This window comes from Chionomys nivalis, chromosome 11 (genome assembly GCF_950005125.1).
Source record: "Chionomys nivalis chromosome 11, mChiNiv1.1, whole genome shotgun sequence".
Taxonomy (NCBI): domain Eukaryota; kingdom Metazoa; phylum Chordata; class Mammalia; order Rodentia; family Cricetidae; genus Chionomys; species Chionomys nivalis.
The window spans coordinates 46,259,813-46,272,833 of NC_080096.1; the positions used below are offsets into that span (position 1 = coordinate 46,259,813).

Here is a 13,021-nt window from a genome sequence, read left to right on the forward strand (position 1 = left end):
AATTTGCCCAGCTCTGCTTGCAAAAGATCATCACAGCTGAGCTTGTCAACTGTGTTGCCCTTCCCTCAGGAAAATACTGAGTGTCCACCCACTCCCTCAGTGACTGCATGCGATTCTGTCTAACTGGACGTGGTCTGGGGGTCTTGGGAGTGGTTAGAGTATATAAGTTGGGGAAGACTGAATTCAGGAAGAGGCCTCCATGTATCTACAAAGCTACCAGGAGGACATCATTCATGTTGGATAAAGACCTTCCCATGTTGCCTGTGACCTGTTACTCATGAACTGTAAGTAACCCTAATAAAATAGCTGGTGAACTTCAGTGGATTGGAACTTTGAGACCTTATGGGAAATCTGTGAAGCTCCCCTCAATGGCCCCCATCCCCACCAAATGACAATCTTATGACAGCATCTTCCTTGGAGACACCATCTTTCTGTTCTGGACCTTTTCCCTCCTCAGTTGAGAAGCTGATTTTTTTAAAAAAAAAGATTGATTTTGAGTTTTGATTATGTTTGGTGTGTCTGTGTGACTATAGGCTATGAGTGTGCAGGCACTGGGATGTTAGAACCTCTTTAGCTGGACTTACAAGTGGTGTGAGCCACCTAACATGTATGGTAGGAAATGAATTTGGGTCCTCTGGAAGAGGAGCAGGTACTTTTAACCACTGAGCCATCTCTTCAGCTCAGAGAAGCCGGTTTCTTAACAGAGAGTCTCACTATCGCAGGAAAACTAGACTCCCAAAGAGAAGGGGTCTTTTCAGGGAAGATAAGAAACCCGTGCAATCTCAACAAGACAGAGGTGACCATCTTACACTAAGGAAATGGATCTGACTGTGTAGGAAGGGGGAGATATATACACTTTTATTTATTCATTGGCTTTTTGAGACACAGTTTCACTATGTAGCTCAGGCTGCCCTAAAACTACTAAACCTCCTGCTGAGTTTAGCTTGAAAAGCCTAAAACACCAGGCGTGGTAGTCTTACTTATTTTTAACTGTTTGTTCTTTATTTTATTTAGCCTACTAATACCCTCACTTTTCTTTGTGTGTTTGAGATGGTCAAGAGGCCTGAAGCTGTTTGAAGCACAGAAAGGATCTAGATCACGTGGTGAGAGACAGCCCATCAAGTAACAGGAGTCACTCACCTGGTTCATTGCATACAGTTTATTTCACTAGACTGCATTTTATACACAGTATGAAGGGGTTTCTGGGTAGCACATATAGAGTTTACTTCCTGTAGTGCTGAGGACCCAATTTTTTATTTTATTCTTTACAGTATATCATGATACCCTATCATTAAAACAATGTTCGGTGAATTTTTCCAACTACATATAAACGGAGATTTACCACACACACGGTGCAAAGAATGTCTTCATAACATATTGGAATCACAAAGTGTGAATCTAAAATACACCACTGTAATTAGAACGCTACTTTCAAATCACAATGCCCCACGCCAAAGTAACCATGTGCTGAATCCCCGGAGAAGTCAAAAGCGGTTTGGTGGACTCAGTGGCAGAGGCTTTGAGCTACGATTTCAAAGGAAATCTTTTAAGAACCACAAGTTCACAATTTCAAAATGTCTTCCGTTATCTGTTTAATATTCTCAGAGTAAAAAATGAGACATTTTAAAATTTATAGTCTTTAAACAAAGCGAATAAACCCACGCCTCCCTAAACTGAAAGGCTAGGGCTATAATACTAGATTTCGTAGAAACCTAAGGAAAACCTTATATGGGAGGTGGAAATAATTCTAAAGAGAATGACATTTCTTTGAACCATCTTGGATCATTGCCCCTCTAGAAAGGGAATACTGTCACAGATGACATATTTCAGCAAAGTGATGTAAACAAGCCAAAGAAAGATTGCTTTATTTTCCTCTTCCTTCCTTCCTTCCTTCCTTCCTTCCTTCCTTCCTTCCTTCCTTCCTTCCTTCCTTCCTTCCTTCCTTTTTTTTTGTGGATCAGGGTGGTGGGAAGATCACCAGTTAAATAAGAAACACAACTCCTTAATCAAAGAACCACGTCATCACACACAACAGCCAGGGGTATGGCCGAGAACCTCTCGCTTCCTTTCCCCCCCAAAGTTTGAAAGTTCAATAAATAGTAGAAAAATAATCCTTTACTTAGAAATTTTGAGATGTATCATTTGGAGCTCAAGGTGAGTTCAGTACAATAATGGTGTCGTCCAGGCACCGCTGGGAAACAGGAGTGTCTGCCAGCAGTTGGAGGCTCTCGTGTGCTGTGTTCCCGCCATCGGCTCCAGCTCTCTTCCGGGTCAGGGGTCGAGTGCTTCTGGTGCTGGGAACATTCCCCTCACTCAGTTTCCTTTACAAGTGTCTGTGTTGGAGCTCCATTGAGTCAGTTCATCAGCAAACCCCGCCCCCTCTGTTTCAGAACCGGCCTCAGCTTCTCAGGGACTTTGCGGTTTCAGTTTAAACATGCCCCCAGGGGGCAGCAAACCGCCTGGGGACAAAGCACAGACACTCAGGGTGTCTTGTGTGGCAGGGTTTTACACCGGCTCATTTCTTCTCGGAGCACTCCGCACCACCCGGTGCCCCTCTGCTTGGGGAGGTAAGGGGACCCGTTAGCACTCGGCATCCACGGTGTGCACTGTCACGGCTGCCTGAAGGTGGTGGCTGTGATGGAGGGTCGGGTGTTGGGAGCGGTAGTGGTAGAACTTGTGACTTAGGAGGGCTGCAGTCTGAGGTGGGGTGTCCAGGTCCAAGTCCTCGTCATGGTTGCCTATGTCCACCCCCGCTGACAAGGGGTCGTTGTTGCAGGGAGGGTTCTCGCTGTCTTCCTGCGGGCTCATGGTGCTGTAACCTAGGAAAGGAACAGCATAGCCTCAGGACACAGAGCAGACTGTCTAGGAGGCTGGGGTGCACTCCTGTGCTAGGGACACTTAGGTGCCAAAATCTGCACGTGACCAGATGTTGACCAGCGGATGCTGAGGTATTTTAATTTGAAGGCGATCTAGAGGAAACCAGGGTTGGTTTATATTTTTCTAAAAACAATTGATCACAAATACACAACCATGTTAAATAACCGAGAAAGCTGGGGGAAAACGAACAAGAGTCATCGCTCCACCCCAATCCCTCTGGCCAGTGACTGCCCCACGGTGAAATCACCCCACAGACCCCATTATATGCAGGTACCCATCTTGGCATCCTGGGGTTCATTTTCCTAAGCTCCTAAAGACTACAATGGCAATTTCCCCTGCATCATACAAACCACTAAAGCAGGCGATGGGCAGCTTCAGGGGGTGTGAATAAGATACACACGGGTTGGGCTAGTGGGCGATAGCTGGACGGCGAAATGCTCGTGGGACGTCAGGGGGGAGGATCTAACCCATTATTATTATGGGATGTCAGTAAGGGTCCAATCTACTATCACCATGGAATGTCAGTGAGGATCCAACTTATTATCACCAGCACCGACGTCAAAACACAGGTCAGTGATTCCTGCCTAACGGGCTCTTAATCCCCACTGTAGAAAGAAGGGAGGCAGCCAGAGAAGGGAAGGAACACGTCTAAGGTTCTAGGGCTCAATGAAACATCCAATTCCCATCTAACCCAGAGCAACTAGAAAGGAATCCACTCCTCTCTGTAGAAGCTGGCCCACGATGTTTAAAGATTGATTCCTTTCAGCATCCTAAGGAATACACGTTTCAAAAGCAAATGCCCTAGTTGATCAAAGGATGCCTCTCCAAGAACCTTGGCATATTTTTAAATATTGCAAAAAAAAAAAAAACCCACCAAAAAAACCCCGTGTCTTCTAAACATTTTGAGAAGTGACAACTCATGAACAGTTTCCTTGCTCCCCACTGTCAATCAGCCTCACCCATGGGTAAGCGCTAGTCACATATGGGACTGAAAAATTGATATGCTTGCATTCAGCCGAGCAGGAACAGTGTATGGTTAAAAAGGTATGCTCCGTGCAGAAATGAGAAAGGCAATCTATGTCCCCAGTAAAACAACCCAACCGAAGGATTATTTAACAGCCGGTTCAAAGCAAAGAATATTTAGTAGGCACCTCCTAGGTACAAGCCGCTCTGCCAGGCTCCAGAGGTACAAAACCCTGGTCCTAGAGGAGCTAAGAAGCCAGTGTTTGAGACAAGCGGGAACACAAGGCGCTGGATCACTCTTTAACTGTGGACTGTATGGGGGTGGGGTGGGGTGGGGTGAGGTGACAAATCAAATCGCCTTGTTTCCCTCCGTTAATGACTAAAATTGAGGGTAGACAGTAGTGAGAACTAGAGCTGAGGTTCAGCTGAAGCCCAGAAGGAGGACTAACTCATTCTGGCTAAAGGAATGAGGAGGCCATCACACGTCCACTCAGGCGTAGCCGGGTGAACACGAGTTTGGTCAAGTGTAGCCAGGTGGTGGCGGCACACACTTTTAATCCCAGTACTCTGTAGGCAGACGCAGGTGGGTCTGAGTTGGAGGCTAGCCTGGTCTACAGAGTGAGCTTCCAGGACAGCCAAGGCTATACAGAGAAACCCTGTCTCGGAAAGCAAAACAACAGAGTTTGATAAAGGTGATATATGCAAACAGGAGAGTAGCCCCAGAGGTACGACGCCGGAAAGCGATGCCTCCATGATGTGGCTTGGATGTGTGTTAGCAGGGAGCTGAAGCAGACAAGTGGGAAGCAGAGAGGAAAAGCCAGAGCACGATACACATGCTAGAATAGACGACAGGTGCACAGGTTCCCTATAAACGGCTGGCTCTGGTCAAATGATCACTCTGGTCAGATGATCCACTGACAGTTTGGGGGATGGATAAAAGGGTCTTACTACATAGCCCAGGCTAGCCTGGAACTCACTAAATAGCCCAGGCTTGCTTCAAACTTGAGATCGTCCTGCTCCGTTTTGCTTGCTGGGGTTAAGAGAGATTCACCACTTTGTCTGACTAGCCAATTCTTCCTTACTTGCTGCCTTTGCACTCCTAACACTGAGCACAATGTCTCACATAGAGGGGGCTCTTCATAGCAAAACCAGCCAGGTCTGTAGGTACAGGCCCGTAAATGAGGCAGGAAGATTGCAGGTTCAAACTGACTGAACTATAGAGCAAAGTCAAGGCCGACACGAGCAGCTTAGATCCTGTTTCAAAATAAAAACTGAAAAAGGGTTCCCTCAGGGGGAGACCACTCGCCTAGCACGAAAGACACCTTGGGGTCAATCCCCCAAACTATAAAAACAAGCAAGTCAGCTTCCAAACACTATTCACGCTATAATTCCCCAAGTACTGGCATCACTGAGTTTTCTGTTACCCGTGGCTTTGTATGTCACGTCTCATATAATTAGGAAGACTGGGAAATCCAATTTTCCCGACCCAGTGGTTTCCAGCGTCTAGTGATACTCTGTAATTATTTGCCTCATTGTGATACCATTGCGTCTGGATCCAAAAAGGCTCCTGTGTTGGGGGCTTGGAGATCGTCTGCCGTGCTTCGGGAAGGGGGCTTCAAGATGGCTTCATCATTAGTGGATCAATCCCTTGATAGATTCAAACCTCGCAGCATTAAAGGGAGGGGGTGGAATGGAGGCAGTGGGGTCTAGTAAAGGAAGCATGTGACTGGAGGCTGGAAAAGCTGTGCCTTGCTGGGCACCATGAGGAGGCAACCTCACACCACCGTGTCCTCAACCATCATGGTCTGCCTTGCCATGGCCCAGAAACAACACAGCCAGCCAGACACGGACTGAGACTCTTGAAACTGTGAGCCAAAACGCAGCTTCACTTTCTGAATTGACTCCTCTAACTCTCCGCAAATGACGAACAACCAGCACAGGCGCTATCACCCTTCACGCTACACTTCCTATTTTCTAGCGTGGGAGTGGAAGTCCCAAGGGGCCAGCAAGTTGTAAAGAAGCAGGTGGAACAAACACGTTCTCTTTTCTTTTTTTGCAAGTCTTTTTTTTAATGTAGTAGGAGTGTGAGTGTGGGCATGCTTGTGTAGAGGTCAAAGGACAATCGCCAGTGTCCGTCCTTGCTGCCCACTTTGTTAGAGGCAGGGTCTTTTGTTTGCTGCTGTGGACATCAGGCTGGCCCTCACACAAGCTCCCAGGAATCTCCTGTCTTCATCTCCTACCCCATCCCAGAGACTCCGATCTTATAGACAGGACTAATGTGCCTGGCTTAGTGGGGGTTCTGGGTATGGAAACTCAGGTGCCCCTGGCTTTGCAGACCACGAATCCCTCTCCCCAGGCCACAGACACTTTCTCATTCAACAAACCATGTGTCTGGTGCAAGACAGTTGTGCTCGGCACCGAGAGCTGGGAGGAATCATGAGGACAGACAGGATCCCTGGCCACAGAGCACAGAAGAAATGCTATTTAAATACAAAGGACCTCTGGCAGCACTTGTAAGCGTATGTTGAAAAGCATTTACGAAGATAACCTCAAGTAAGACACTTGTTTTAGGAATGAGGCCAGGCACCCATGAGGAACAGAAGCCCAAATTAGGCTTCTGCACTTTGGCATTCTGTTTATGTATTTACAGTCTATAGGTTCCAGAGAAACTATTTGAGGCTGCTAGGCTCCTTCAGGGGCTCATGCGCCATCTTGTGGTCACAAAGAGTAACTGTAGGAGAGTGTCTCCAGAATATGTTGTGCTTTTGATTAGGTTTTCGTTCATTTGTCTTAGAAAAAGTTCCTTGAAATTGCCAAGGACGAGGAAGAAACCCCATTTTCAAAAAGAAAATGTTGCTTGCTATATACATATATGCAAACATATCAGTCTAAACGTGGCTGTAAAGTTTCTAATGAGGAAGTAACTGTAATATAAACTCACAAGGAGCAAATAAACATATGCTGGCATTTTTAAACTTAAAAATAAGCGTGAATATTAGACAGAACATGCTATTTTCTAGGGAAACACAAGACGAAGAAGACACGTGGCTACAAAGGTATTTAGTCTCTCAACCTGTGAGGTTTACCTTTTGCTGAAAAAAAAAAACCACTTTAAATTTTCTTAGACTATTAAGAAAAGTGTGGCTGGGGTGTTTGCAAGACAGAGTTCTTGCCTAGCATGCATCAGATCCTGGTTTTGATTCCCAGCAGCAAAGGAAAATTACTTTCGTATATTTTAAAACACGACCTTGCAAGCTATTCCTAAACCAATAAGCAGCCTTGGGCTTCCAAGTTTAGTAACAGCAGTTTTTATCTCTAGGAACGTCACTATGCAGCTTCCCAGGGGCCTAGGCTTTTACTAGTTACTCACTTGCACACGCACTTGCACGCACAGCACAACCCAGAACCCCGGTACTACCGCCTCACCAGCTCAAGCCCTTCCTTGGAACACGAACTACTTTCCCTGCCCCCTTTGTTCACTCTAGAAGTCTGTCTCATTCCACCTGGGTCTCATGAACACGTACCTGCATTTCTGGCTTCCCCTAGAATATAACCAGGGAGAACAATACCCATAGGGTCAGCCTGAGCCTGAGCACCTACCACGCTCTCCCCTTTAACCTTCATGATAACTTTACCAGGTAGAAAACCTGGATCCTAGTATTCAGTTATGTATTTTTATTTTTTACTTTATTTTATTTGTTTTTGGGACAGAGTGTCATTATGTAGCATTGGCTGGCCTGGAACTTGCTGTGCAGATCAGCTTAGCCTATACTTTACAGAGATCCACCTGCTTCTGCATGCCAAGTGCTGGGATTAGAGGTGTGTGCCCCCACACCTGGCTATTCTACTTTAAGGACTAAAACATCTCACTAAACTCTAAGCAGCTTGTTGTAAAAACAAAAGAGGTGGTGGACTCTAAAGTGAACGTGTTGCTGTCTTGAGGGGGTTCCTCTTGCTCACCCCCACCTCCAGTGCCCCGCACACGACAGTACAAGCATGATACAGGAGAATATCATTCAGAACCATGTTGACAAAACAATCGATTCTATTTCCTCCTTAATGCGCATGTAGATTTTATCCTGCTGGCATAACAGGGTCATTCAACTGATGGGTCACTTTTTCTTAGTGACCTGCTGTATTGGTTCAGGAATACAACAGCCTACAGCCAGGCTCCGTTGACTTAATGGGGACTCTCAACACCTTCTACTTCCTCTAGTGGTTTATTCTGTCTGCATGAGAAACTTTCTTTTTTTTTTTTTTTTTATTCCTCGGGGATAATAGGGATCCAATTAGTGAGAGAAAAGAGAGACAGTGAGCCTTGCCGCGTTCCTGGCTTCAGGTACTCATTTCTCCGCTTTATCTAAGCTGAGAATTCAGACACCATCTCAGTAAGACAGGGGAAGAGGCTGGGGAACATTTTGTCACTCCAGATTCTAATTTGGTATGGATGCCACAAGAGAGGGAGAGCTGAGATTCAGCGTTTCCGCTGAATAAGAAATTATTTCTGCTGAACTTTAGTAGCCTCAAACCTGTGTTAGTATTCAAAAGAGAAGGCGCAGACTTGCCAAGCAGAAGAACTTACACAGGTTCAAAGGATTATTTGGGGTGTGTGTGGGGGAGGTGTAGAAGAGGCAGGAAGCCAAGAAACTGAAAAATTTAAGTTCTCCTTCGGTTCTCCATAGAAACCCGGAGCTTCTATTTAGTCGGTGGGAACAAGGTCATTCAGAGCCCAATCCACAGTCCCTGGTTTACCAGGCTGGGCTGCAGCATCTCACGTTTTCCAATGGGAGACTGCATCCCTGTGGTGGGGTCAGAGGGATGCCTGTTGCTTGGAGAGATGTCAGTTCCTGTGCTTTTTGCATACAAATAGGAACACTGTTTCAAGGCATTTTTTTTTTCTTTCAGGATAGGTGTGGGAAAAGCCGAGGTGGAAAAAAAAAGTTTAAAATAATTATCTAGGCATATACAAAGACCCAGCTCTGTGGAAACTAGACAGCAAGTTTCAAAAATGAAACATTCTTTCACTCCGGTTCTGTTTTTGAGTAATTCTGGCGGTGATGATCTCAGACCCAGACTTATCTGCTGTTCCTTATGACAAGCAATGAGAGAGACATCAAGAATGTGAGAGGCTCTATGGTGTGGCTGGTCTTTGGGACAGGACATGGGACTTTCTACGACATGGATTTGCTTGGCACTTCATACCCCCTCAGTCTTGACTTTTCCTGCAATTAATGTAAACCGACAACTTTGTACACACTCATTCTTTTCTTAATCGTCCCTTCAAGGCTCGGTTGCAAAGGTTTCTTCATCAAAGCTTTTGAGCCTGGCAGTCACGGCCAGAGATGGGGGAGGACAGAGCTGAGGATAGAGGGCAGTTTGTCTATGATCCAAGAAAATATGTTGACGATGCTGACACCGGCCCACTAGCAACATTAGGGCCTAAGACACATGGGGGTTCCATGCCCCAAGTATGACCCTTTAGTGACAGTGTGATTTTGAAATGTTCCCCACACCCTCATGTTTTGAGTACTTGGTCCCTTATTAACACTATTTTGGAAAGTTCTGGAAAGTCTGGGAGTTGGGCCTTGGCTGAAGGAAGTGGGCCACTGGTGACTGGTTCTTCATTTATATGTTCCCCCTTCACCTCACCTGCCCCTGGCCAGGATGGTCACAGCTGTTTTCTGCCGCATGTCCCCGCCGCTATGATGCTTTACTCTCAAGATACCAGCCCAAGTGATCTGTTCTAACCAGCAACCAAATTGAACCTTTTGTTGTTGTTGTTGAGACAAGGTTTCTCCAGGTAACTCTGGCTGTCCTGGAAACTGCTCTGTAGATCAGGCTGGCCTTGAACTCTGAGATCTGCCTGCTTTGCCTCCCAAGGGCTGGGTATTAAAGGTGTGTGCCGCCGCCGCATCCTGGCAAATGGAACCCTCTTAAACTAGGAGCCAAAAGGAATAATTCCTCCCTGAAGCTGCTTTGTCAGGTATTTGGTCACAGCTATGCAAAAGGGTCAAAAACACACTTTAGAAAAATTACACGTGTGTGTGTGTGTGCGCTTGTGCACTGTGATGTATGGAGACCAGAGGGTAACTTGTGGGAATCAGCTTCTTCCTCTCCCGCCACATGGGTCCCATGGATGAAACTTAAGTTTGGATGTAAGAGTCTCTACCTACTGAACTATCTCACCAGCCCCCACCTGCTTTATGGAGAAAAACCTGAAGGCAGTTTGTGTGGCCAGGGCCATCTAGCTTGAGCCTAGAGTATCGGGATGCAAGAAAACTGCCTATGCGGTTTCCTCAACGTCATGCTTGAGTGCATCCTTTAGGGAAACTATGTCAAAACAATTAAGTACGGAACTGGAGAAAGGGAGAGAAAGAGTGCGTTCCAGCCCCCCACAGGAGTAGCCCAAGCTCCCGGGGGGAGGGGGGGTAATTCTAACACAGAGGACCAGGCCTTACCGTGATCACTTTCAGTCCCCGAGCGGCCCCAGTAGCGTCGTCTCCTTTCTGGACTGTGTGCGTGTCGCTCCATGACCGCGGCGATGAACCGAGTGTTGCTGACTACGGGAAGCCAAGGACAGTTAGCGTCACTCTTGGGTCAGTACCTTCATTGTTTCCACCCCTTCGCTCTGAGCACACTCGCTCACATGCTGGAGGAGTTATTCTTTGAAGAGTTAGAACTGAGAATTTTTATAAGAATTTTAAGGTTGAGGGGAGCTGGCTTGGAGCTCTTGGAGGTGGGGGGGAGGGCACTTAGCCACCCATCTCCAGCCTGCATCAGCAGGCCGAGGGCCTAGGCAGCTAAAGGCCAAGGGGGCTGGACGACAGAAGTCTCTCTTTATAAAGGAAGCACGTTTCCCTTACCCTGAGTTGTGTATACTAATTAAGGGACTATAGAAAAAAACCTATTCAAAGAAACTTCCCTCTCTAAAATACCATGTTGGAGAAGTAATGAGAAGAGGGGGCTTTAGGCCAGAGAAAATGCAAAAGATCACATCAAAAAAGGCTTCTGAGGTATTCTGAAACAAAGCAGAGAGCCACTCTTATTCCTAAGGAAGAAGGGAGGGGGGAAAAAAACCCACCATGTCAAAGCTTCTTAAATTTTAATACAAGCCAAAAGGACATAAGAAAGAATATTTATTTTGGATTAGCCTCCCGCTGACACAAGCTGCAGGAGGCGGCGGATACTCACTGATGCCCTTGTCTTCATGGCTGTCATCGTCCCTTTCATCTCTGTCATTCTCCAGGTTGGACATACGCACTGACATTTCTGTCCATCATTAGAAAGAGAGAAACATGACTATTTAATCAAACAAAATCACTGGCTTTAATATCCTGCCGAGCACCGACTTGACGGCCGGGTGACAGCATTCCATCAAGAGTGAGTTCCATCAAGAGGCGGGGGTGGGGAGTGGGGGGTGGGATGGATAGAGAGGCATGGTAGGATGCTTGCCTCAAACGTGCTGGGGTCTATCCCCAGGCGCGCTCCCCCCCCCTCAAAAAAAATAGTGAGCTTGAAAGAATGAACGTCTGTTACATCTTTCTAGTAAGAGGCGGATGGAAGAACAAGAAGAGAATAAAAATGAGCAACACCTAGAATTGAGTTCTGAAGAGGGAAACGAAACTGATGGAGGCCAGCTCATCTTTAATCCTCTACCAAAGGACTTAAGCAGAAGTGGGGTCCAAACCATCACTGGCTTGTCTGTGAAAACACTGCAGACGGTCAGGTGCTAGGCAACACTGGACGCCAGCCGCCCTCACCTAAGACAGGTGTGGGCGGTACCCCTGTTACCATACCCTATCAGGGTTGTTGTCATAGCAACATCTAACACCAATTTGTCACTAGTGCTGCAAGCTGAGTTAAGTGGCCACAATGACTGTGAGTTGAGTTTAGTTTCATAAACGCTAGGCTAACACATCTCTGGGGACTTTGGAGAGGTGGGGAGGGTTTTGGGTAAAGATGGCAGACTTAAAAAGCTGGCAACGAAGTCATGGTTACAAATGAACTCTTTTGTAGTGGGCTTCGATAATGTGTCCTGTTCCCAAAGATTGGATTATTCAAATGTGACCATTCTTACTCTGTACAGGGAGGGACGCAATAGAACTAATTCATATTCTTGACCATACAGATCCGGGGGGTCCCTGATTTGCTTGGGTTCAGACCTGCAAGGGAGCATGTTGACACAGTCTCTGTCAGCACCCCAGTTCCCCAGCTCAGCTTAAGGTAGAAGTGGGCCACAGAGTGGGGGAGGGATGGGGATGTTGGTAGCATCTGGAAAGGACCTAGGACTTTCTGGGTAATCAAAATAGGGCATGCAGAGTTTAGGAACTGAAGAAGGCATCAGGCTTTGGGGGACTGCAGATGTCACACTGCCCTTACAGTTGAAGAGGCCTACACAGCCTGCCGCTGGACCACCTAGAAGAGGCACTCACCTTGAGCAGCAAGAGGAGACATGTGCTGGTGGCTGCGGCGATGGATCTGGTGGCGGTAAGCGTACACGGCAAGGACTAGCACCATGATACAGCCCATGATCCCTCCGGCCACAGGGCCCACGGGGGCGCTCTTGATCATGTTTAGCGTGATCACCTCGTCACCTTCAGATACAGGAACAGATGCTCTGTGTCAAGATGCCCCAAGTGCGGTGGGAGGTAGGGATGGGGGGAGGGCGGTGAGGTAGGAAGGACCAAAGTGGGATGGTTGGGGTGGCTAGCTCTGCTGCACGCTCAACTTCTCAGTGACACACGAGAACGTGGGAGTGGAGACCTCATGGGATTCCAGTACCCAAACGTTGGCAGCTACACCACAGAGCCTGAGCACAAATACTGAGCGTTGCTGCAAAGAGTAAGCGGAGAAAACTGCTTCCACACAGACGCTGCCTGGTGCTGACGGAATCCTGGCTGCTCTCCGAAGGGGAAACCTCACCTAGCAGAGGAAGACGAAGCGTGCCTCTCTGGGGGACAGAAGAACCACCCACTCAAATGAGAGACAGGAAGTACAGGCGTCTGTGTCTCAGAGACCAGGTTGCAGGCTGGGGCCTCCTTGTAAGCACAGAAAGTAACCTTTGGAGTATTAACTATGTGTCAACTATGCCCCTGCCTGGTTCAGTAGTAACACAACAGCTCAACCAGCACCTCCCCACTGAAGGGATTCTCTCTCTTCAGTCAAGTTAGATGTGAAGATG

At 47.1% G+C, this 13,021-nt stretch overlaps 1 protein-coding gene across 1 annotated transcript in view; it reads right to left on the reverse strand.

Moving 5' to 3' along the window:
- Positions 1-1,165: 1,165 nt before the first annotated feature.
- The window catches only part of Cachd1 (cache domain containing 1), a 229,875-nt gene continuing 218,019 nt past the window's right edge, over positions 1,166-13,021 (reverse strand). The window contains exons 24-27 of the mRNA XM_057784644.1: positions 12,273-12,434; positions 11,032-11,109; positions 10,299-10,400; positions 1,166-2,819 (exon numbers count right to left, since the gene is read on the reverse strand). Coding sequence (XP_057640627.1) covers positions 2,581-2,819; positions 10,299-10,400; positions 11,032-11,109; positions 12,273-12,434 — 581 coding nt within the window. The 3' untranslated portion in view covers positions 1,166-2,580. The remainder of the gene's footprint in view (positions 2,820-10,298; positions 10,401-11,031; positions 11,110-12,272; positions 12,435-13,021) is intronic.